The sequence below is a fragment of the Mytilus galloprovincialis genome, chromosome 6, assembly GCF_965363235.1.
Source record: "Mytilus galloprovincialis chromosome 6, xbMytGall1.hap1.1, whole genome shotgun sequence".
In the NCBI taxonomy this organism is placed as follows: Eukaryota; Metazoa; Mollusca; class Bivalvia; order Mytilida; family Mytilidae; genus Mytilus; species Mytilus galloprovincialis.
Genome location: NC_134843.1, coordinates 91,496,308 through 91,523,874, shown reverse-complemented (window position 1 = coordinate 91,523,874; position 27,567 = coordinate 91,496,308). Strand labels below are relative to the sequence as shown.

Sequence of the window (27,567 nt, the reverse complement as noted above, 5' to 3'; positions counted from 1 at the left end):
CAAGAAAGGAGGCGTTTTAAATGTAAAGATTACTTTGCATTTTTGAAATCAACACTGACTGATTCAATATTCATAGGGAGAATAATTTACGACTGATTTAAGTAGCGGTAACAGGATAGACATGAACCTCCTGTACGCTGATTGAATTTAGTTTGTAGATAATCTGTTACATACAATGATAAAGAAGCTACGATTTTTCGTTAGAATTATAATTAACGTTCTTAAAAAGTCCCTTTTGCAGATATCAAGGCGATCAGAAAATCGGAAAAAAATCATTTGAAATGTGTTTTTCTGAAAATGTACGCACACAAATACCCCCAAAATCGGACTTAAATGCAATTTAATCTTATCAAAATAAATGTAAGGTGTGTTTATTATTAATGTTCTGAATCACAAATCCGACAAGCTTTCATTTAAACCATTACAACTGAAATTTCCATTAGAAATACAAATTTTAGCATGGGTGTACTGAAAATTCGACATTTTTTGAAAATGACCCATATATGAATGTCTTCAAACTGGTTTTAAAGGTCCGCCCTTTTGAGGGCCTTTTTACATTGGAGGTGACAAATTGTCTTGTTTCAGATGTGTCTTTTTTAGCCAGAATTCGTATAAAAAAGTAAGGAAAGGACTTTATAATTTATGCAATTTTATCATTTAGAAAAGACAACATAAAAATATCAGCTTGATTTTTTCGTCATATGTAACAATACATTTTCTGCTTTTTCAGTATCTGGAGATGAGATTTAACAAACTAGTAAGAATTATTGGTTGCCTAGTTTTTCAGCTTCAAATGGTAAGTGTGGACGATGTATACAATTATAATTTAAATTTGGATGTAATGCATCTTCTGATTGGCTTAGAGTGTTTTGTCTATCAGCTCACAGACATAATTTTGTCATGTGACCATGAGGTCATCAACGTTTTTTTCATGATTTACTTCGGCTTAAAACTAGAATTAAGAATTGAACTATACGGAATGACTGAAATATGTTTTCGAAATAACATAAACACTCTAAATTAACCCGCTACAAGGGTACACCACATTTTTTATGTTATTTTTTCAAAAACAGAAAAAAATATTACAGTCATTCCTTAAATAAGTAGAAAAGAAAAAATATGTATTATCAATTCTTTACATGAGATCAGAAAACGCGCAGAAAAAAAATACAACACAAAAAGCAAAGGAACAGAGCTTGCTTGTATTGATGTTCATCATAAAGTGATAGGGAGACCTTTAACATAGAGCAAAAGCTCTCTAGTTTACAATACCTTGACAAAACAAATATAAGCTATTTCTGCACGTGTAATGCATATTTTGTTTATATTAATGAGCTATTTCCGCACGTGTAATGCATATTTTGTTTATATTAATGAGCTATTTCCGCACGTGTAATACATATTTTGTTTATATTAATGAGCTATTTCCGCACGTGTAATGCATAATTTGTTTATATTAATGAGCTATTTCCGCACGTGTAATGCATGATTTGTTTATATTAATGAGCTATTTCCGCACGTGTAATGCATATTTTGTTTATATTAATGAGCTATTTCCGCACGTGTAATGCATATTTTGTTTATATTAATGAGCTTTTTCCGCACGTGTAATGCATAATTTGTTTATATTAATGAGCTAATTCCGCACGTGTGATGCATAATTTGTTTATATTAATGAGCTATTTCCGCACGTGTAATTCATATTTTGTTTATATTAATGACCAATCATTGAAGGAATAGATTCTTTTAGAGTGAATGTTGTAACTGTGGTAACTACATGCACATAGCTTGAATACTGAAATATTCGAAGTTACATAATCTAATGAATTTGCATGTTTCCGTTCTCAAAAATAAGTGCATATAGTCTCCAATGTTGCTAAAAAATAAATTTAGATATAATACTGAAACGACTATTATTACTGCTATACTTTCACCTTTTCCGGGCATTTCTTTGCAATCTGTCATTCTCATTTTCTTACATTATATATGCATTTTTTTTTTATTTCTTTGTAGTAAGATATCCAAGCATGCGTCGACTTTACAATTTGATTTATAATATACACGGCTCATACTCTTGCAACTATGTTCGTCTGAGGAATTTGATAATAGAAAAATGTGTGTACTATTTTACTACCAATCTCTATCTTTTTTTCTCTAAAAATTCTGGTTAACTCTTTTTTTTATTCGAGCATTGGTGAGTCTTCTGTAGGAGAACCATGCATCTAGCGTACAAAAGTATAAGCCTAGTATATTTGAGGTACCACAAGAGACTAAATGACATAGTGTTTATTTAATTTTTGTATACAGCCTATCGAAATCGCATGAAAAAAAATTTACATTTGGACAAGATGATTATACGTTTTGCTTTAGTTAAGTATCAAATTTCTGCCTTATATTGTCATGACCTTAGAAAATGCTAAATGTTCTTTTAATATATTATAAATATCATTTCTTTCAGCTTTAAAAATTGAAAGATATAAATGCACTTACCGGATGTTTACTTCCAATGCATTTACCTTGGCATTTTAAGATTATTTTTAAAATTGTTTTTCAGTTCAGGGCTACAGTGAATTTATAAATATCGTAAACCTAATTGTAAAGTCTTTTGGCTCTTTCGCGTTTCGCCGTTTTGCTTTTTAAATTCTATAGGGCGGAAAAGCGAAAACATAATCATACCCTAAAATGAAACGTCGGTTTTGAAGCTTCTGGTTGAAAAAGGGGACAATCGAGTGTTATCACTGCAACTTATTGTAAGCTTCAATTGTTATTTGGACACATATTATACTCAAGACCAAAGTAACCATGTTCGACCGGAACATTCAACGCATTGCTTTCAACAATATTCATCATAACTATATTGTATTAACGCCGAGCGACTTGGGACAGACAAGTGAGTATGCATCGGGGTTAAACAATAAGAAGTCTCTTTTTCTAAACTGTTCGTGTGAGAAAATTTAAACACAATTTGCCAAATATTATGGTTTTCATGATGTCATGTTTTTCTCTTTAATGCAGATACTGTACATGGCTGTAGTACTGTATGCACCAGCACTTGCTCTTAATCAGGGTAAGTTATATAAAAGATATATAAAGTTATTTTACATGGCTGTGCTATTATATTTAATATGCGCCAGCGCTTGGTCTTAATCAGGTTTAGTAACGAAATTGAAAAATAGTATATGTTCAATACGGTTAAAAATATTCTGATTTCAACATGAAAAAAAAACTTTTTATATTATACTTGTTTTTATAAGATAGAATATTGATACAATAAAAGTTTTTTTAGTGATTGTTATATTTTTTCACTCCTCTAACAGACTGTTTCCTCTTACCACACCAGCCCACGCACAAGCATACAATGTTCCAGGTTCAATTGTTTGCTGCTTATCCTATATGTTCCGGGTTAAATCATTTAAAGTAAAGCCTACGTATTTTTGTTTGATTCTCGAAATGATATAAATACAGGTTAAATGTAGGGTTAATCAATTGTCAATCCCATATTTTTCAAATGCGTGTCAAGAGACTATAATCTAATACCAGTTACCCAGATACATAATATAACCATTGACGTATAATGATAAACGGGTATTTTGTTGACATCTTATCTAATTTTATATAAAAAATAAAGTATTATATAATTATGTTGACGTTCTTAGGAAGGATAGTTTCATGTACAAAACCATTTAAATCATTCAGCCGAAAGTGATTTGCAAAATAGAAATTCAAGAAATGTCATTCATATTTTTTAACATGTTTGAAGTATCTACTTTTGTCAAATTAAGTTTAGACTTTTTAATGTAACAGTAGCAGACTTATGAGAATTGAACATTGTATTAAATTATTTCCCCTGTTTTATAATGTTTTACAGTGATGGGGATCGATATGCTGGTGTCTATATTGGTGATCGGACTGGTCTGCACATTTTACACAGCTATTGTAAGCACCGTAATTTTCTTTCACCAAGAAAAGTAATGCTTTTTTCACATAAAAAAAATCAAAATATAATTTCGATATATTTAGGACATAACCTTTTAAGAAACTTACTTAGAATTCTTTTGGCATAGGAATTACAAAATTACGACCCATTATGTGTATAGATTATTTCTGTTGTGCTTGTTACAAAGTTTATGAACTTGTTTGTCTATAATTCATAACAGTTTGGAGAAAGATTACTTTAGGCCCCCGATTCAGAAAAAGTGTAATGTTCAGAAATTCCATACATGTATGAACCTTGACTTCTTTTTGTTGAAAACCATTTCAGATCAAGGTTTTCCTGACCATTTTAGGTTTAAAGTGCTCACAATCATCTTTTTTTTTACATCAATAAATTGCGCTGACAGTTTAGCCTCGGATGTACCTTCAAGAAGTAATTTGTTTCACTTAGCTTTAAAGTTTTTGAAATTGCCCTTTTGAATCAAATTTTTACTTTTTGAAAATTTATAGAAAAAAATAAATTAAATACTAAAATAATTTAGGGAAATGTAAATCTTCGTCCTTGGTCTGTCCAAAACGTTTTTTTTTTTTTCATCGATGGAATTTTTGCTATGGTTAACTAAAAGTTTTGTCTTACGTACAACAGGCAATGAATGGATGATAAAAAGAGTTCGTGTATGTACATATAGAGTACTTGACCCTCCAAATTTATCGTATCCATTTTGATTCGTTTTATACGTTCCTAAAAAAAACTCAATAGACCCATGTACATATATGGTGAGGGTTCTTTAAGTATCTAGGAATCGTGATATCTTGTAAAACATTGTAAAAAATATTATACCAAGTATAACAAAGAGTAATCAATATTAAATGTATTCAGTAAATATTGTTTTTGAGTCGGCATACATTTGTAAAGTAAGTCTTATGCACTAAATATTGACATGCAAAATACAAAATGCGTTATACTATTTCTATTCAAAGGGTGGACTAAAAGCAGTAATGTGGACGGATGCGTTCCAAATGATTATTGTCTTTGCTGGGTTGATGACACTTATAATCAAAGCCACAATAGAAGTCGGTGGAATAGCAAAGGTCTTCGAAAAAGCTTCAGCGGGTGGAAAACTAGAAATTGATAAGTAGGGATATGTTGTTTTTGTCTGTTCAATCTATAATTGATTTAATTCAACTAGTAATTATTGAGGGAAAACAATGTTTGACAAGAGCACAAGGTACATCAACTACAGAAAAAGTATTTGGCAAAATAATATGTTTGTTCCATAGGTGTTGTTATTGAGAATCGTTACCGTTATTCATTTTTTGTGAAAATATTAACGTTACGTTTGTAAATGTATATTCGCTGCCGAAGCATTAATGAGACATACATACTTAAAAAACAAACAACAGCGCATTTATAAAAATTGATACTAGTTAAAACATTATTAAAATCGAAAGTAATTTTAGGTAATTGTCCATGATCCCTTGTATTGTTAACCTCCCAAAAGATGAGGAGTAACCGTATATAATTATGATAACTTTAAATTTTAGTTTTGATCCCAGTCCTATGGTGAGACACACGGTCTGGACACTTATACTCGGAGGCTTTATGACAGCACTGACAGTGTATGGCGGAAACCAAGCTATGGTCCAACGATACGTCAGCATGAAGAACTTACGAGGAGCTCAAACGTAAACACGGTTTATTCCTTGAATGCCAACATCCTTTGATCTACCGACAATTTAACTGCAAAATTATGTTGGCATTCCAGGAATAGGTGCAAATAGTTATCGCAACAAAAGTGCATGCTTGTTCGAGGAAGACACCGTAAAAACTATGTTAAGTGATAACAAACGCCTGGTCATCAAGTGGTCTAATTAAAATAAGGTTGAAAACATTTAATCTTCTTTTATTAATGTTAACCGTTTATTAAAGACTGACGAAAGATACCAGAGGGAAATTCACACTCATAGTTCGAAAACAAACTGATAACGCCATGGCTAAAAATGAAGAAAAAAAAATACAGACAAAAAATATTACACAAGACACAACATAGAAAACTGTAGATTATGCAAATTGAACCCCACCAAAAACCACCAAAGGGTGGCCCCAGGTGCTCCGGAAAGGGTAAGCAGATCCTGCTCCACATGTGGGATAAGAATTTTTATCTCAAGTAATGAAATACAAAAATAATACGGTAATAGAAATTTTCATTTATACAAATTCTCATTAGTTTCAAGAAACCAACACTTAATATTATATTCCATTTTTAAAATCTCCTTCATTTGTTTTTAACATTGAAATTGCTAACATCTACAAAAAACATGTTTCAATTGAATTATTTTTTTACATATCGATGAAATGAACTTTTTTTCTGAAGCTAACGAAGGAGCAACCGTTGAAAAGACAAAATCACATGTTTTTTTCTCTCGATCACAAGGTTGAGACGCCCATTATTTCGTTTCAGCAAATTTTTCATTTCTTTGTATGATGAAAACATTGATATAAATTTCAAATGTTAAGAGTCTATCATTCAAATTGTAAAAGTTTACATGTACATTTAGTTTCTTTTTTATAAATATTATTTCCTATATTCTTCTAGTGCTTTGTACCTACAGTTACCAGCAAGTATAGTATTTACATCTCTGCTTGTTTACACTGGACTTGTCTTATTTGCAAAATACGGAGACCAAAGTCCTGTGCCATGTATAATTCCAAAAGCAGATCAGGTATTTGGAACTAGTCCGTCTAGCGTAATATATATATTATTGCCAGATGTTAAAACATCTGTTTCAGACGTTTTTACGAATCTTTTATCTAAAAGTATGATGTTTTCTATTTGCATTGAATTATCCAATATTATAACAGATTATTTTTTGTTGACACAATGCAATTCATAAGAGTGTATTTTCTCCTATAAAACTTAAGCTCATATGGCGTTAGAGTCCTTATCTGAATTTTATTTCATATTCCCCAGATAAATCATTGATTTGTAGAACTTAAATATATTGCACGCATTTACTTCTTAAAATGAGAACATTTTTAAGTCTTATATATAGAAGACAAAAATCATCAACATCTGAAACAGAAACAAATTATACAAGAATATATATTTATATATTCAAATCCTGCTCGCGATTACAGCTCTTTGATAAGCCTGTGTTTTTACAATTATGACACTGTTCATTATGGGTATGTATGTTTCTCTTTAGAAGCAATACTTTATAATAATAAACACTTTTATATATAGATCTGTTCATTTGGCTGGACGATTTGATTTTTATTACAAAAGCGGTAAAGTTTTAACTTATAACTTCTAATCCCAAAAAGCTAGATCGCTCCATCATCTTCATAATATATTTCCCTCTGATACTACCGACAGGCTTATAGTGCTTACAAAATTCCACAATCGGGTGTCCTTGATCATTTTATTTCAATCTAATTATGCTTCATTGCTTTTATAAGCATTAAACACGAAGACATGTTACTTTACTAAATACCTTATTTTTTACAGTTAATACCATATTTGGTAATGGATGTGTTAGGTAATGTATATGGTGTACCAGGCTTGTTTGTTGCCTGTATATTCAGTGCATCCTTAAGGTGAGTTTATATCATATAATTTAAAGTAGTAAAGAAATGAATGATATTTCCAAAGCATAAAGACAGATGGGAACATTTAAAAATTCTTTGATTTGCATCTTAATCCACGTACTAGTTTATCAATTAAAATCACAATAAAACGAACCCTAATCAAACGGCAAAATAAGCTCAAACACAACATTCGAATGGATAACAAATGTCATATTCCTGACTTGAAAAGGATAAGAGGGAACCAATTTTGTCAATTCACCCTTTTTCTGATCACAATAATGGAAAATAAGTAACTGTAAAGTCATATGCTTTAGAATTAATTTCATAACAGTGTGGTCGACGGTAAAACGTTTGTAGGTTGTAACTTGTTTGTCAACGGCTATGATTTTATGCTCACCCAGTCTGTCAGAGGCCTTCCAGTGGGGATTGAAATATTCACTTGTTACACATTCCAATACATAAAATGAAACTTTATTTTTACAAAGCTTTAAAGGAATTTGTTTTAAATATTTGTTATATCATCACATACAACCGTGTCATTTATAAGAATAATAATGTTCAGAGATGATATCATTTAATAATAATAAAAAAAATAGGTTTATCCATTGTAAAAAAAACTATTAAGTTGATGGGGTTAATTCACAAAATATCTCATTTATTAAGAGCACAACTACTTCTACGTTGTGATCATTTAAGAATGGCATTCTATTTATTCAATGTATATACATGTGGGTTTTGTTTGTGAAGAGTTCTGGATAATTAAAAAATCATTTGATTTCTTTGTTTAATACCATAAAACGATTCATTCTTTCAGATATTTGTCACTTTGCCTTATCTTCAAGTCCAACACAATTTCTCACGTTTCTTACAAAACTTATATTCTTGTGATGTAGTCTTTTGCTGAAGAAAAAAATTGCACCTTTTTTAAATTTATTTTTTCGGTTTTTTTTTTTTTGTGTGTCTTGTTGCGTATAAGACAAACTGACTATCTCTTTATTCATATTAGAAAAACATACGAGATGGCATCAATACAAATTCATGACACAAAAATAACAAAATAACTTCAAGTTTCCTATAGACAATTTGTTTTAAATTTTACCAATACATTAACGTAAATTCAAATTTCACAAGATTTAATCCAAATAGCTTTTTGACTTTCCAATAACTTGCAAGTACGCAGATAGGGCAGAAGTATATTCTGTCTATATTTTTTATTTGCACAACTTTTGAAGGTGGATTATGCATTCGGTTTTAAATAAAACTAAAACCAGATAAAAGTTTAAAGATGACTTAATTCGACAACTGCAGTTGTTAAATCGCTTTGACGTCCGCAAAAAGATGATCAATCAACACATAGATATAGGAAGATGTGGTATGAGTGCCAATGAGACAACTCTACTTCCAAGTAATAATTCATAAAAGTAAACCATTATAGGTCAAGGTACGACCTGCAACACAAAGCCTTGGCTCACACCGAACAGCAAGCTATAGAGGGCCCCAAAAACTACTAATGTAAAACCATTCAAACGGGAAAACCAACGGCCCAATTTATATAAACACGAGAGACGAAAAACACATACGAACTACATAAACAGACGACAACATGCTTTTTAACTTTTAAAGCCAATTAAGTAAAAAAAAAATCTGAACGAACGTGAGATATCATAGGAAAATTGATGGTCAAACCATAAGAAAAAATCAAATAAAGAATTTTAAGTATTCAACCTTTATAGCTTGCTGTTCGGTGTGAGCCAAGGCTCCGTGTTGAAGGCCATTTTTATTTATATTCAAATCACAAAGGTTATTCCTGATTAGTATTTTTAATTATTTTATTTAGGCGTTTATAACCTTTGGTGACCTCACAGTTTAAATGTCTATAATAAGTACGTCGTGAGTAGCGGGCATTACAGACGAACGTTCACCTAATTTCTCCCAGTCAATAAATGGCTGTAGCTACACTGTTATGAATTTCATTCTATTATAAAACTCCATCAAAGAGTTTCCTTCTTGTTTTTTTTTTTTTTTTTCAAACATTGAATCCGATATTGTCAAAAGAAATATCTACCGTTAGAAATAAAATTGAGAATGGAAATAGGGAATGTGCCAAAGAGACAACAACCCGACCATTGAAAAAAACAACAGCAGAAGGTCACTAACAGGTCTTCAATGTAACGAGAAATTCACGCACCCGGAGGCGTCCTTCAGCTGGCCCCTTAACAAATATATGCTAGTTCAGTGATAATGAACGCCATACTAATTTCCAAATTGTACACAAGAAGCTAAAATTAAAATAATACAAGACTAACAAAGGCCAGAGGCTCCTGACTTGGGACAGGCGCAAAAAATGCGGCGGGGTTAAACATGTTTGTGAGATCTCAACCCTCCCCCTATACCTCTAGCCAATGTAGAAAAGTAAACGCATAACAATACGCACATTAAAATTCAGTCCAAGAGAAGTCCGAGTCTGATGTCAGAAGATGTAACCAAAGAAAATAAACAAAATGACAATAATACACAAATAACAAGAGACTACTAGCAGTTAACTGACATGCCAGCTCCAGACTTCAATTAAACTGACTGAAAGATTATGAGTTCATCATATGAACATCAGGCACAATCCTTCCCGTTAGGGGTTTAGTATCATACCATCATAACATTGATTAATTCTTGTATTGTTTTTTTTCAAATAATAGTGTTGTAAAAAGTAAAATCACAAAAATACTGAACTCAGAGGAAAATCAATTCGGAAAGTCCATAATCACATGGCAAAATCAAATAACAAAACGCATCAAAAACGAATGGACAAGAACTGTCATATTCCTGACTTGGTACAGGCATTTTCAAATGTAGAAAATGGTGGATTGAACCTGGTTTTATAGCTAACTAAACCTCTCACTTGTATGACAGTCGCATCAAATTCCATTATATAGTCACCGATGCGTGAACAAAACAAACAGACATAATAGGTAAAAATGTCAAAAATAGGGGTACAGCAGTCAACATTGTGTTATCATCTTAATCACTATAAAAACAACAAATGTAACGAAGAAGCACAAAAAGGCATACATCAAATTAACATCCTCATTTTGATTATATTATACGATTATATTTGTCTATGTAAAATGCACCCATCAAGGAAGGAGGGTATGGGTACTGGTGTAAAATTGCGCGTTTGAAATTCGCACAGGTAGACATGAAATAATTTTGTCGTTCAAAGTATGACGGGATGCATAAATACAGTCACGCAAAATAGATATAACAAACACTGACTTAGCAGTTAAAGTAATAATAATAAATAAAATAATAGTGTGGTTCAAAGTATGACGTGATACATAAGTACAGAGTCACGTAAAATGTATATCACAAAAAAAGTTGGTTAACAGTAAAAGTAATATTAATGAATAAAACAAATATTGACACGTAGTAAAAAAGTGAAATAACAAAAATACAGATCTCGAAGGAAATCAAAACAGAAAGTCCCATATCAAATGGCAAAATCAAAAACTCATGCACATCAAACGAATAGAAAACAGCTGCAGATAATGGTGGATTGAACCATGTTTTATAGCTTTTTAAACGTCTCACTTGTAATTCAATTCAGTATTTTATTAAAATTTGCATGACATTTGCATAATATTAGATATATTGACAATGTGTGAGCAAAAAAAACCCAACAGACATAGTAAGCGATAATTCATCTTCAGAGATGTAATTGTCAAATAAAAAGGTCGGCTGAGTAATTAGTACTTTTAATTGCCCACATAATCGCAATTGTAAAATACAAGGTTATAATCAGAGGCTAAATTGTTTACAAAAAAAGTAAAATCATAAAAATACTGATCTTAGAGGAAAATCAATTCGGAAAGTTCAAAATCACATGGCAAAATCAAATAACAAAACGCATAAAAAACGAATGGACAAGAACTGTCATATTCCTGACTTGGTACAGGCATTTTCAAATGTAGAAAATGGTGGATTAAACCTAATTTTATAGCGCTAACCCTCTCACTTTGATGACAGTCTCATCAAATTCCGTTATATTTACATTGATGTGTTAACTTAACCCCTCTGAAGCATCGTTGTTCTCAATAATTTGTTTTATTTTAGTACAGTGTCCTCCGGTGTCAATGCTCTTGCCTTGGTATTTATGACAGATATCTTCAAACCAGTTTACAAGAAAATAACTTTAACAGAAGTTAATGAAAGTAAAGCAACAGTGTATTCAAAAGTTGTTGCATTATTGTATGGCCTATTGACGATTGGACTGGCATTCCTGTCGCAGTATTTTGGAACTCTTATATTACAAATTTCCTTAAGTATCTTTGGAATGGTTGGTGGCCCGTTGCTGGCGCTTTTTGTGATGGCTTTGTTCTTCCCGTGTATAAATTCACTGGTGAGTAATATAGAAGTTTTAATAAACTAAAGAGGTGTGAAAAGAATCCATTATAACCTGAATATGACACTCAGCACCCTGACTGCAGGAAAAGCACAATTTATCAAATCCAGGTCATACTATCTGGACATTTTACTGTATATATGTGTGTTGTGATGCATTTGGATTTCTAACCATGGATGAATTGACACTCTTGATGAAAAGCTGGATGCAAAAAAAAAAAAAATAAAGACTCAATCAAACAGATAGTCTAACCACTTTAACAACGTAATAGAAATAAAGATAACTTCAGTACTCCGCTGTTTAAAAGTCATAAATCGATTTAGAGAAAACCAATCATGGTTACAAACTAAAACCGGGGGAAAAACATCAACTATAAGAGGATAACAATAAAATAACAGAAACTCTGAAATGCAACAAAAACATATGACAATGCAACAAACAAACTGTCATATTCCTGACTTGGTACAGGACATTTTAATAAAACACATAAACATATATAGATTGAAAGTATAAACATATAAACATATCATAGATTTCAATTTAATACGCAAGGCACGCATTTTTTTTCCACAACTCGCATAAGAGTTGCAAAATATATCTTAAGTCCAGACGGTTGACTGGTGTGTAGATATAGTCATTCGAAATTGTCCTAACCTGCAGCTGTTGTCGGTTTTTGTTTTACTATACATTGAAGACCTGTGTGTGACTTTTTGTTGTTGCCTGTTCTTTGGTCGGGTTGTTGTCTCTTTGACACACTCCCCATTTGTATTCTCAATTTTATCCTCGTAGAGCAATAGTGCCAATCTTTGTATGTGAATGAATCATAGCAACAGCTCATGTAAGTTACTGCCACAAGCAAGACAAAATATCAACCATGAAGCATATATATTAAATCTCGTCATAAATATGTATAATCGGGAGACTATACGTTAATAAATCAAAGCAATCGATCTATCGAAACATATTTCTGATGAGAGAAAAGGTCCACATACTTATCTGGGTCATTTTATACTACAATTGTTCACCCTTTGTTTTCTCAGATACAGTTCTTATGCCGATAAATCAAGCTTGAAGATCAGTGGCAAACTTTACATGGTGTTAATAAATGAACTGATGTTATTGATAAAAAGAAAATTATGTATCGGAAGCTCTAATTTATGCATCTTGTCGATTTTATTTTTAAGGATATGTAAAACAAGTTTATATGACCTGTGCATCATATATTGTGCCACCAGAAATGAAATGATATCTAAATAGATCAACAAATATATTATCTTCTATATAACTCACCAGTGAATTTTTCCACTTATAGTTGATGTGTTTACCTCAGTTTTAGTTTGTTACCCGGATTTGTTTTCCTTCAATCTATTTATGACTTTCTAACAGCAGTATACTGCTGTTGCCTTAAATTATCAATATAACCAAAAAAAATATTTTTTTGTGTCCGTAATTGTGCAATGACATATGCTTACAAATTTGAAAAGTCAATTATGGTAGATTCAAATTCTGGAGTAATTTCTATTGGCTATGATCTATCTTTTTAGGGTGCTACTGTAGGAATGATATGCAGTTTGACATTTTCATTTTGGCTAGCCATTGGAACTATTGCAAGTCGACCAAGTCCGCCAACATATTCATGTCCAGTGGATACAAATACCACTATGACCAATAATACAACACATTGGACCTCAAATTATACAACACTTAGCACGACGACTGCTTTATATAACTCATCTACAGATATTGAAAATATTCAAGTCGCTGCAGCTGAAAAGTAAGTCTTTATACAATAATGAGTAATAGAATTTAACGAGAATGTCTGCAACGATTTCTTAATTGTAATTTTTGGTATTCATATTGGAAATGGTTAAAACGAATAATACTTTTTGTAACAGTTGAACAGTTTATTTGCTGATGATATAAAAAGTTGGTTTTATTATGCACTGAGTGTTTCTTGCGAAAAAAAATAATATCAAATTGTTTATGCATTTGTTGTATCTAGGACAGGATTACAGACATTTTATAGTATCTCATACTTATGGTATAGTACACTTGCAGTTTTAGTGGCAGTATCTGTAGCACTATTGGTCAGCTGCTTTTCGGGTAAGTAATCAACCGATCATATATTGTGCCAATTATGATCTTTATTTTATACAGGTTTTGCTTTTGAAACCTGAATTTAGCAGATGTTTTATTTTATTTATAGAAAAAATACCTATTGTTGTTCTACAAAAGAATATACTTGGCTTTTTGAGTTCATGTTACTCCCGTAGTTTTGACAATACTTTTATATTCAAATCGAAATAAGATGCAAATATCTGCTACCCACCGTTTATAAGTCATTAGGTTTAAGACAGGAGCCTTTTCAGAGTATGTTGTGGGTTTATTTAAAAAATAAAATATGTGGTACAAATACTAATGAGAAACGTCTCCACAAGAAACTAAATGACAAAGAAGTTAACAGCTATAGGTTACGTTACGGTCTTCAACAATGAACAAATTCCAGATAATCAGATATATTTGGCACAGAGATGAAATAACTGCCCTATTTCTGTATATCATAATGATCGAAAAACAAATACAGAATAGAGAAAAATTGAGTAACAAAAGACAACCATACACTGCATTAAAGGCTTCTAACTTTGAACTTAGGACATACACAATGTATCTATTACATTAATTTTTCGTGGATTATTTGCTATACATAAGTCCGTTAGTTTTTGTCAATTCAATTGCTTCATATTTTGTAATGTAGGGGCCTTTAATTTTAAATACGACTTTAGGGTATTGGTTTTCTTTTCGTTTAAGATCGTACTGTTGCCTATTATTGCTTACATCCACTTCGGTGGATAGTTATCTCATTGGCAATAATAACACATCTCCATATGTTTAAATAGAAATATATTTTTAGAAGTATTCTGCCACCATGGTTCTACATTTTTGTTAGTTATACTTTCATAAACTAACTTTTGTAATGTACATTCTTATTTCTAGAATGGAGGACGACAAAGTATATTGGTATTCAAATGTATCTGACTCTTTGATAATTCCTGGTGCATGTGTCTAACATTTATCAGGGACATTCTTTCGTCTTTAACATCTGTGTATATATATGTGCTGAAAAAATTGTATGCAAAATAATAAAAGTCTGTTTCCTAAACTGTACAGTCGAGCGATATACAAATGTACCTGCACTGAACTGATTTAAAAGTTGCAAGGCATCAATACATTTTGCTTATTAAAAAAAGATATAAATGCAGAGTGTGTTAGAAAAAAGCAAGGTTGAGCATTGGCTATAAATATCATGTATTATTCATATTGTTTTGTTTTTTTTAGTCCTTAAATCTAAAGTTACTTTCTTTAATGTTTGACTTTATTTATCCATGTACATGTATTGTAATATAAATCTACACTTGCGCATGCTCTTATTAAAACTATCTTATACAACATTATTTATCTCAACTAAAAGACAAGATTTTTTATGTATTTTTTTTTATTCAAAACCTTTGTGACAAATAATTAGCTCAGTCTACATCTATCAAATTATTTTCCCTTTTCTTTTTTTGGAGCTTCCCTTTACTTTTTGGGGACCATGTTTTCCCAAACTTAAGGTAAATGTTTAAATTTCAAGGCTTTGTTTGATTAATTGCAGATTTTTTTCTCGAACCACTTATAGAAGTTAAGCAATTATTCAGTATGAAGCCATAATCTAGTGGAGAATACTTTTTCTAGTTCTAAAATGTATGATAAATACTATAAATGTGTTTTACGAAACAACTAATGACGTTCATAAAATATTTATACAAATTAAACAATTTTGTGCGATTGATAAAAAATACTAGCACATTAAAAAAAAATGGATGAAGGTGAAACAATTATGGTATAATATGTATAGCTGTACGTAATAAATTACAATGCTATAAAAGTGAAAAACAATAACTCATTTTTTCAGTGACAATTGTTATTTTAAATTTAATGATTGGTGTATTTATTTATGTTGTCTATTTAGTTCTTATTTCTTGTATACATTTGTATAACACAGTACAGTACATGCAGATGCCCACATGATTTCATACTTTTTTGCAATTAAGGTGGTACCAAGAAAAAGCCTGTCGATAGAAGATTATTGTCACCTTTATACCTCTGGATAGCATCTCTAGCAAATACATACAATTCAACAGACTTAGAGGTAAGGGAATATATAATGATGCAATGTGACAACTGTTACCGCTTATTTAAAAGAAAATCATTCTTTTTTAACTTAAACTGTAGATCTATCGGTCCTTATACATATTTGGCTTTCATTTTTTTCATTTTTTTCAGTAAGAGCGTTCCCGATAAAGATAAATCAAGAAAATCACCTCAGACGCATAGAATTGAATATCGTGTCATTGCTAAAGTCAGGGATATTTTTTACTGTTTTATTAAACATTTGTGTTTGTAATTTTTTTTTAAAAAAGGTTTTCATTCGCTTTATTCCATCAGAAAACATGTGATGCCAATTCACATGAGATTTTCAATTTCCAGCAACCATGAGCATTTACTGTCAACAATGTATCATGTACTTAAAGTGTAAAAAGGGGTATTGTGTAGCAATGGAAGAGAGAGGTGAAATATATCAGAGAGAAACTGGGAAATAAAGTGACAACACCATGTCGAATAAAAATATTTAAAAACAACAGTATACAAAACACAACATAGAAAACCAAAAACTAAGCGAAACGACCCCTCAACAAACTGGGGGAATCTTCTCTATACAAAACACAACATAGAAAACCAAAAACTAAGCGAAACGACCCCTCAACAAGCTGGGGGAATCTTCTCTATACAAAACACAACATAGAAAACCAAAAACTAAGCGAAACGACCCCTCAACAATCTGGGGGAATCTTCTCTATACAAAACACAACATAGAAAACCAAAAACTAAGCGAAACGAACCTCAACAAACTGGTGGAATCTTCTCTATACAAAACACAACATAGAAAACCAAAAACTAAGCGAAACGAACCTCAACAAACTGGGGGAATCTTCTCTATACAAAACACAACATAGAAAACCAAAAACTAAGCGAAACGACCCCTCAACAAGCTGGGGGAATCTTCTCTATACAAAACACAACATAGAACACCAAAAACTAAGCGAAACGACCCCTCAACAAGCTGGGGGAATCTTCTCTATACAAAACACAACATAGAAAACCAAAAACTAAGCGAAACGACCCCTCAACAAGCTGGGGGAATCTTCTCTATACAAAACACAACATAGAAAACCAAAAACTAAGCGAAACGAACCTCAACAAACTTGGGGAATCTTCTCTATACAAAACACAACATAGAAAACCAAAAACTAAGCGAAACGAACCTCAACAAACTGGGGGAATCTTCTCTATACAAAACACAACATAGAAAACCAAAAACTAAGCGAAACGACTCAACAAGCTGGGGGAATCTTCTCTATATATGTCACTGTTTGGTCGTATCTGTAATTTCAGATGCATATATTGAACAAAACCGATTCAAAACAGGGCTCTGAAGAAAAGATTAACGGTACTATCAATGCAAATGGTTCGCATACGGGAAATGGAGAGAAAGCGATCATTATAGAAAGAATGCAAAACGGAGAGAAGACAGTGATTGTAGAAAGGAGCGAACACTTATAAATACAGTCGTAAAGGTACGAAAATAAGGTTAAAGATGATTTACTAGCTTACTTGGTTAAACAAAAAATATTAATGTTGTTCAAAATGTTACATGAATGCTATTTCTTAATTGCTTTTTTTAATATTTTGCTTGTTTTAAGTTACATTTTAATTAAGTCTCAAAGCGACACAGCATTACGAATATTTATAAATTGATAACATTTACAGAATTGTACAATAACACCAGAGTAGAGTTTGGCCTCCAGCATCAATGAAATGAAATTAGTTAGCGAAATGTGCATCTGTGGCTGTAAATCAGTACCTGTAATGTTGTTGTGGTGAATTATGTTTCAATGAGAAGAAATGAACAGTTTGACTTAAACTTTACATCTTGTTGTACACCTATCTATATAAGACAATTATATTGTAGCGCAATTGCTATAGTGCATGTGTATGCATCTGGATTTAACAAAGGTATTTTACCTATCAGCACAATATTTTATTGCATCGTCTATTCTGGTAGAAAAACTCTTAATAAACTGTTGACCTATAAAATGAAATATTTTTTCATTATCATATTAATAGATTACGCAGTGAGTTTTTACTCAAAGAACTGGAGTGAACAAACAGGATGTTGACGGATATAGCTGTACATTACGGTGACTATAAGCCGCTGATACAAATGTCAAAAACGTGAACTTTGTTCTATCTGAATATGATCATTTTAAGTCTGTTGTAACTGTGATTCGTATGTATGTGTGTCATTGTAACAACTCAATGTTTTAAAAGGGTTGCTAATTTCACTGAACTATTTAACGGTAAGTGTATATGTCAGTGTTTATTTTCTGCAGGGTCTGTACATAAAGTGCAATGGCTATTATTCATTTAATAAAACTTAATTTTGTAAATTCCGTTTAAAGGATGTTTCATAATAGTGCCTTTAACAAAATATTTTAATCCATTATCTCTGTTTGTAAAGCTCATTGTGAAAAATATTACATTTTCATACAATTTACACATATGGTAAATTAACAAGTATGAGTCTGAACAAAGAAGATAAGTTTTCCCAGTCTAGAAAAAGAAGTCGATATCTGCAGATTTTTACCATCGCCATTCGAAGAAAGAGTGCTAAAAATTTTCAATCTATAATAGATGAACAGCAGCGAAACTATAGAAAAGTCAAATGTTTTGATAGTGTACATAAACTGAACATAATGTCGTATTTGATCGGACACAGGCAGTTTATTAATTTTTGTTTTCATTATAATTTTTTTTTTTTATATAACACGACTTGTTTAATTAGATGATCAACAATGAACATAACAAAAAGGTAGATGTCCAGAAGTGTTAGAAGTGTAAGGATGACCTACTTTGCACATTTTATACACAATTTAAAAAATGTGCATATTATGGGCAGACATTTCTTGTGGATTAACATCTTTAAATTATTCAGTGCAAGTAATATGCTTCATTAAGTTTTGTCTGTTTGCTTTTAAGTAATATATGGGTACGTTTCTTGTGCACTATAACGAATCAAATGTGAACTCTATATATATATGATAAGTCATTTTTATATCAATTAAATGTTTATAAACTATACTTTGTATCTACATACATGTAACACATATACAAATCAAACATTAAAGTGTTATATCTTACAATGTGATATGGGATTTTAGTCATTGTTGAAGGCCGTACGGTGATATATTGTTGTTTTCGTCTTATGTCATTTGGTCTCTTGTGGCAAGTTGTCTCACTGACAATCGTACCATATATTGTTACCTTTATATAAAACAGCAGAAATGCATTTAAAAAGTCTACTAACATGAAGGATTACATATAGAAAAAATTGTATGGCTACGTTTTAATGGGATCACTCTAAATAGTTATTTTGCAAATCAAAAAGACATTTATTTTAAGAAAAATTAAAATCAAAAATTCTGAACTCCGAGGAAAATTCAAAAAGAAAAGTCCCTAATCAAATGGCAAAATCATAGGCTCAAACACATCAAACAAATGGATAACAACTCTCATATTCCTGACTTTGTGCAAATATTTCTTATGAAGAAAATGGTGGATTAAACCTGGTTTTAAAGCTAGCTAAACCTCTCACTTGTATGACAGTCGTATCAAATTCCATTATAATTTGTGTACAAAAAAACCAGGACAATAATAGGTAAAAATGTCAAAAATAGGGATAAGGCCGTTAGTTTTCTCGTTTGAATTGTTTTACATTGTCTTATCGGGCCTTTTATAGCTGACTATGCGGTATGGGCTTTGCTCATTGTTGAAGGCCATACGGTGACCTATAGTTGTTAATGTCTGTGTCAGTTTGGTCTTTTGTGGATAGTTGTCTCATTGGCAATCATACCACATCTTCTTTTTTATATACACAATTTACCATGATAGTACAATAACACAATGACGGGATGTACAGAGCCACGTCCTATATGTACCAAAGAAACATAAAAAAAAAGGCTTAAAGACAAGGCACATTAGTATAAAAATGAAAGACAAGAATACAAATATGTTTTACAATAGTACAATAACGGGATGTATAAGTACAGAGCCACGAATCTACATCAAATTTCTTTTCTTCCATAAAGGGATGACCCTTTAAAATAATGATCGAGAAGATCACACAGGCTCAATCAGATTCCTGGGTCGATGGAGAACTGCCCATACCATAACCAGAAAAAAATAATGAAAAAAAAAAAACAAATCCGTCAATCACAACATTGCTAAGAAAGATACAACCACACTTATCCCTTAACATAGAGTGAACTGAAGGGATCCAGACAGGTTAATAGATCCTACTAAAATGAGTACATTATATGCTATCCTACGAAATTCTAATCATATTGTGTTCTAAAACAAACAACACAATATCCAAATACCCGCTCAAGTTGCCATCAGGGTGATGGATTATGTTTTGGAAATTTTTTTATCAACAGTTTACTGGGACAAAATGTGCATTTTTTGCATTCTAGATTTATATTTGTATTTTAGACATACTTCAGACGGGAACTTTAGATGAAGAATGGGTAAAAAAATTGTTGAGGTGATTAAGCCTTTGTCCTCTTGTGCATGATTACAAATATCATCATTTGGATGATCGCATCTATCCATTAAACTTGTATTTAACTGCTGCTACAAATTAATACCGATCGATACATTTGCGTCAAACATTCTGAATACTGGATTTAGAAATCGATAAAGGGGTTAGTTGGAGTTGAAATCTTCGTCAATAATGACTTTTTTACTGCCTTTTAAAAGTACTCAAAGTAAAATAACAAATATACCGAACTCCGAGGAAAATTCAAAACATAAAGTTGCAATCAAATGGCAAAATCAAAAGTACAAACACTTCAAACGAATGGAAATCAACTGTCATAACCTTAATTTATTACAAGCTTTTCATTATGAAGTAGTTGGAAAATTTAATCTGGCTTTTATCCAGCTTAACCCCTCATTTGTTTGACATTTGCATTAAATTTCATTATATTGAATACGATGTGTGAACTAATTCAACCGCCATAAATGTCAAAAATTGGGGAGTGCAGTTGACATTGTGTTTAATCAATCTTAATCACTATAAAAACAAACTATGGCAACAAATAAAAATAAAATGGTTATATGTAGTACGGTGACCTATAGTTGTTAATTTCTGTGTAACTTTGGTCTCTTGTGGAGAGTTGTCTCATTGGTAATCATACCACATCTTCTTTTTTATATTATAGACACTCTATAGAGGTTTAGCTGTTTGTTTATATGCCCGATTACGGGAACGTATTATGATACACCTCTGCCCGTCTGTCTGTCGACCCATCTATCAGTTTAAACATTCGTCGACAACATTTCGGACAATAACTCAAAATTTTTTAACCAATTTTCATAAAACTTTGGTTAATTGACATTAACTCCATTTCGATTTTTAGTGTATACTAGTCAGAAGATTAGTTATTCATATGAAAGGGGGTATTTTTCAGTTGTTGCTGTGAGCAGTTTTCATTAAACTTGGGTGATAGGTTTACATCTATAATAATAAGCTTCCTTTAGGTTTATTATATAAATTTATTATATGGTATTGAGTAGTTATGGACATTTTTTTATTGAAAAAACTATCGCCGTATCATGCGATCTTGGCGCAGCTCTTTATTGTACACTGTTATTGATTACATGTATCTGGTTTATACTTCCGAGCATCATATTTTCTTTTAACTTCCATGTTGATTTTTTTTTATCCACGATTGATTTCTTATACAATTTATCCATACTTTGTAAATACCATTTACAAAAACATTATGTCTATGCTGAAGAGTCATTCTTCAATAAACGAAATTACGCATATAATATGAAATTATATATATTCAATTAATATACTGATTGAACGAAATCACAATTGAAATAATAAATGGATAACAATTGTCAGTTGCATCGTTAAACACTTTAGACAGAAGATCTCGATTGCGTAATTCAGTTAAAATGTTTTGTATTGGAGTATTGCATATTTAGGGGCAATGATTTTTGCATTAGATTTCAAGTAACAACGCACCTTAAGAGAGGGTACACGGACAGTATTAGCTACAATTTGCAAAACTTTATAATTAATGTATAAGCGAGAAGGAAACTTGAAAGCCGTACAGTTAAGTAGAGTGAACGTGAATAAATTAAATTATGTCCAATATAAAAAAAAAAACAGTTATGGTAGATAAGTCAACAACACAGTAAAGCAACACAAACGACTGAAAGACATCTAGATATATAAGGGGCACTAGCTGTCAATATATGTTCATTGATTACTCAAGTTCTCATATTTATTTATAACCATGTAAAACATTTAGCCAAATTATGAAAAAGTCTAAAATAAATCGGACTCGGACTTCTCTTGGACTGAATTTTAATGTGTGTATTGTTATGCGTTTACTTTTCTACATTGGCTAGATGTACAGCGGGAGGGTTGAGATCTAATAAACATGTTTAACCCCGCTGCAATTTTGCGCCTGTCCCAAGTCAGGAGCCTCTGGGTTTTGTTAGTCTTGTATGATTTTTAATTTTAGTTTCTTTTGTATAATTTGGAGTTTAGTATGACGTCCATTATCACTGTACTAGTATACATATTTTTAAGGGGCCAGCTGAAGGAGTTTTCTCGCTACATTGAAGACCCATTGGTGAGCTTCGGCTGTTGTCTGCTCTATGGTCGGGTTGTTGTCACTTAGACACATTCCCCATTTTCTTTCTCAATTTTATTCATAGTATATGGGCTCGATACGTAGATTCGTGTGTATTTTAGTATTGAAACCATTTAATTAACTTTCGAGGTCACCTTCAAATACTCCGATGGTCATATACGCGATATAAACATAAATATATACATATTAAATGAAATAGAAGTGAACTCGTGTAATTGGATTTTTTAATTTCAAATTGTAGATTAAAAATATGTGTTAATCATCGTTTTTACCTGCATAAGAATGATTTTTTTGTGGATCAAATCAGTAAATAAAATGATATACCTTGGTTTAACTTTCAATGTTGACATTGTTTACCTTTTAATAACTTTACTTGCACAATGCATGTGTTATCTATAATTACAAAAAAATGTAGCTGAGGGATTCAATTGAAGTTAACATGAATTCGGTTTCAATGACGTCGAATTATACACTTGCAAGTGAATAATCCATCATTATTGTTTCTTAGTTTATTTTGACAAAATTGAACCATGATGTTTGCTAAAAGCGAATTATTATTTTATTATTTTACTTTCATTAATAATTGCACCAAAAAATCATACTTTAGATTTTTTATATATCTCGAAGCTAGTGCCCCTTTAACATACATTGTTTGTATATGGTCTTATACAATAGAGGTTTGTTAAGTATATCACCAATAAAGGCAACAGTATTATACAGCTGTTCGAAATTCATAAATCGATTGAGAAAAAAACAAATCCGGGTTACAAACTAAAACTGAGGGAAACGCATCAAATATAAAAGGCGAACTACAACACAACAGAAACACAACATTAAAATGTAACACACACACAGAAACGAACTATGAAAACAACACTTTTACACTTCACGTGTCCGAATCATGTTTCTGAATTGACCTTTATCGGCAACGTTAAAAGTCGAATATTTGAAAGCCAAGCATGTTCTAGATCTAGAACAGAAACAAGTTTTGAATCGACATGAGTCTTATTCGTTGTGAATGTTTTAAACAGAAACTATCATAAATCTATTATCAGTAAGAAACTGCAATAAAAATATTGATTGACAATAAAGTTGTCATAAATTTTACTCATTCAAATGGCTTGCTTTGGTTTGAATTATAGACTTTCGGAGCGCGCAATACAAACACCCAAAGCCAATAATGCATAAATAGCTTGTGAAGTAAAGGGAAAAAATTGTAGCAAAACGAACTGCGAAGGGAGATAAAATATTTCGAAACATCATATACTAACAGGGTTCATGAGGAATGCCCTTAACATTCGTCTCACGTTTATTGATTAGTGATTAAAATATGTGTTCGATACAGCTCTGACGTTACGCACAGTGTTCGGTTCAGTAATGGCAACGTTACTCGACGTAGTTTTTAATGATTTCAACCGACTCCTGTAAAAACGTTAAAGCTTTGCACTTTTTAATACAGCTGGCATTTTGATGTTTAACTACTTATTTTAAAAAAAAATAGACTGTAAGTAAACATGACTGATTATTTATTTTTGATAAATAAACTTTATTTCCTCATAATCATAACTTTTTGAAAGTTTATATTTCAAATATGTGTCACTGCCCAAGCATGTTTATTGTTGCAAAGTGTATATCCTCTATAATGCTCAGGATACCGTCATCACAAGTATCCAAGTCTAGGCATATAATCACGTAGAAACAGCCTTATCAAAGCTGGTTAGTGCTTTGAGAGTATAAATATTATCAACCGCCTTCAACTGTAGTTTTCAAACTACAATTAGCGAATAATTTTAGGGTCTTTCTATCCGTACGGCCAGCATCCAAAATATGTGTCTTTCGAGAAGATTATAATGAAAATGATCCTCGTTTGGGTCAGTGGCAGCAACAGCTACTATATATCATCTCTTTGCTAGCTCTATAATTTCAATTTCATCCATAACTTTTGGAAATAAAACGGCAGTTTGGAATTGTTCATTTTATTTAAAATTAAAAACGATCTTCAGTCCTTGAAAACGAATGAGTATTTTTCACATGCGTCTGTTTGTTGAATGCGTAGAAATGACTGTTAGCGTATACAACAAACATTCGTACTAGCGGAATCATATCTGTTACTAGGTTCCAAAGTCGAAAGGTTCGATGTTATAGAAAACTTGTTATTTATCAAAAACTTCGACGCCTTTAAGATCAACACATCGTTTACAAAACTTTGTTGGCTGAAGTCAAATTTTCTAGTTGATTTATTACCTTTTAAAAGAAATTGTTAAAAATTATCTCCAAAAAATATATCATTACACAGAACGTGTCAAATGCTAAAGACACAAAAATGCAAAACTGTCAGTCAATGGAAAGTAAAATTATATATATTACGTTACATTGACGTTCCGTGCATAAAACGTTCAATTTGGACGTGGTAACATTTTTGGGAGACATGTACAGCTTGATGGAAATTTATAAACAAAATTATCGTTTCCTTAACATTGAAGGCTTAAAAAAATCTTTTAAAAAATCACATTTCAGTAGTAAATTTGTTTTCATAGTTTATTTGTCTGTCACAAGTTTAAAATACCCTAAATTATCATGGTACTGAAAAATCTTAAACAATCATTATGGCTATATTGTAACATTTAAGGGAGACACGGAAAATACTGAAAAAACAAAATGAGAGAAGATGTGTTAGAAATAAAAATGTGTTCATAAAATTCAATTAAATCACATTTACATGTAGAGATGGCGAACCTTTTCTATAATTTATGTGTAAATAATGTAACATCGAAATGTTTGCTTTCATTTTTGTATACCCGTATTTTCAAATCTTACAGCTCTATGGAATTTCGAAAATGGCCACTAGATTGCGAAGTGACATGATATTTATCGTAACCGTTCTACACCCACCTGTACAAATTTCATCGAAATCCATTCAGACGTTACGCACGGTATTCGGTCTATGTTTCATTTGACCATTTCTTGATGCATAAGTATGACAAAAACAAATCAAATCTACGCATTATTGAATAGTAACTTGTCTTGATGTTTCATTTGAATCGAAATTAAATAAAACCTGATTTTAATAAATTTAATGTTATGTCTCATTTTATGATTAAACAATGATTTTGTGTTCATAATTTGCCGTATTTGCCGTGTAAGACGTAACAACAAGCGCCAATCATCCAAATATAAACGAAGAAAAAATACTAACTGCTGAATGGATTTCGATAAAATTTGTACAGATGGGATATGATATGATCATATTTATTATATTAAACGGTCACGATAAATATCCTGTCAGTTCGCAATCTAGCAGCCATTTTCGAAATTCCATATAGCTGTAAGATTTGAAAATTCGAGTACACAAAAATGAAAGCTAACACTTCAATATTATAATATTTTTATATAAATAATAGGAAAGGTTCGCCTCCTCTACATAAAAATGTGATTTTATCGAATTTTACAAAACTATTTTTATTTTTAACATAGCTTCTCCCATTTTATTTTTTTCCAGTATTTTCCGTGTCTCCCGTAAATGTTACCATAGAGCCATTGTTCAAGATTTTTAAGTACGATGATAATTTAGGGTATTCTAGATTTGTGACAGACAAATGAACTATGCAAACAAATGTTATCACTGAAATGTGATTTTTTTTTTAAAGATTTGGTTAAGCCTTCAAGGTTAAGGACACGCCAATTTTTTCATCAATTTCCATCAAATTGTCTGTTTCTCCCGTAAATGTTACCACGTCCAAATTGAACGATTTTTGCATGGAACGTGAATGTAACGTTATAATATATAATTGTATTTCCCATCTACTGAAAGTGTAGCATGTTGTGCCTTTAGCATTTGACACGTTCTGTGTGATGATATTATTTTGGGAGATATTTTTTGGAATAATTATTTAAATCAACAAGAAAATTTGACTTCCATCAAAATTTGTAAGCCATTTGCTGATCGTAAAATCGTCGGATAAATAAAAGTATCATGCAAAAGATTAGGTATTTTTAATGCAAAAGAATTGCATTTCAAACCAAGTGACACAGAAATTAACAACTGTAGGTCACCGTACGGCCTTCAACAATGAGCAAAGCCCATACCGCATAGACAGATCTAAAAGCATGATTCAATCATGATTTTCTTGATACGATCCTGCAATTTTCATGTGTTAATTTACATATGAAGCACAAGCTTTAAACATGCCGAAGCTTTCGTTTTTGGATTATAATAACATAGATGCGTCTGCTAGTACGATTGTATATGTTGTATACACTAAAAGTCATTTCCACGCATCCGACAAACAGATGCATTTGAAATTACTCATTATATTTCAAGGACTGTAGGTGACATTTTAATTTTAAATAAAATCAACAATTCTAAACTGCCGTTTTCATTCTAAAATCTGAGGATGAAACTATAATTATAGATAAAGCAAACAGAGGATAAATAGTAGCTGTTGCTGCGATTGACCTGAACAAGGATTATTTTCCATTATAATCTTCTTGAAAGACACATATTTAAGATGTTGATAATACGAATAAAAAGACCCTGAAATTATATTCGCGAACTGTAGTTAGAAAACTAGTTGAAGGTGGGTTAATAGCATTTATACTCTTGAAGCACAAAAATCTTTGGTACTGGCTGTTTCCAATAGATATTTATAAATGCCTAGTCCTAGATACTTGTGATGACGGAATTCTGAGAATCATAAAGCAACAATTGACATGCTTGGGCAGTGACAAATATTTGAAATAAACACTTTCATTTTGTTAAGAATACGATGTCAAAAATATATACTAGTAATGTTATGTTAACATGTTGTTTTTTTTAA

General features: G+C 31.4%; 1 protein-coding gene across 4 annotated transcripts in view; it reads left to right on the top strand.

Annotated features, from left to right (window-relative positions):
• The window catches only part of LOC143080700 (sodium-coupled monocarboxylate transporter 1-like), a 54,894-nt gene extending 35,670 nt beyond the window's left edge, over window positions 1–19,224 (top strand). For 3 of the 4 annotated variants that reach the window (XM_076256691.1, XM_076256690.1, XM_076256693.1), the window contains exons 2-15: window positions 731–796; window positions 3,016–3,067; window positions 3,869–3,936; window positions 4,915–5,069; window positions 5,479–5,619; window positions 6,531–6,657; window positions 7,443–7,531; window positions 11,630–11,915; window positions 13,463–13,692; window positions 13,921–14,021; window positions 14,913–14,936; window positions 16,010–16,107; window positions 17,412–17,593; window positions 18,144–19,224. In XM_076256691.1, coding sequence (XP_076112806.1) covers window positions 731–796; window positions 3,016–3,067; window positions 3,869–3,936; window positions 4,915–5,069; window positions 5,479–5,619; window positions 6,531–6,657; window positions 7,443–7,531; window positions 11,630–11,915; window positions 13,463–13,692; window positions 13,921–14,021; window positions 14,913–14,936; window positions 16,010–16,107; window positions 17,412–17,579 — 1,605 coding nt within the window. In that variant the 3' untranslated portion in view covers window positions 17,580–17,593; window positions 18,144–19,224. The remainder of the gene's footprint in view (window positions 1–730; window positions 797–3,015; window positions 3,068–3,868; window positions 3,937–4,914; window positions 5,070–5,478; window positions 5,620–6,530; window positions 6,658–7,442; window positions 7,532–11,629; window positions 11,916–13,462; window positions 13,693–13,920; window positions 14,022–14,912; window positions 14,937–16,009; window positions 16,108–17,411; window positions 17,594–18,143) is intronic. The other variant, XM_076256692.1, reaches the window with a different exon arrangement.
• Window positions 19,225–27,567: the final 8,343 nt, after the last annotated feature.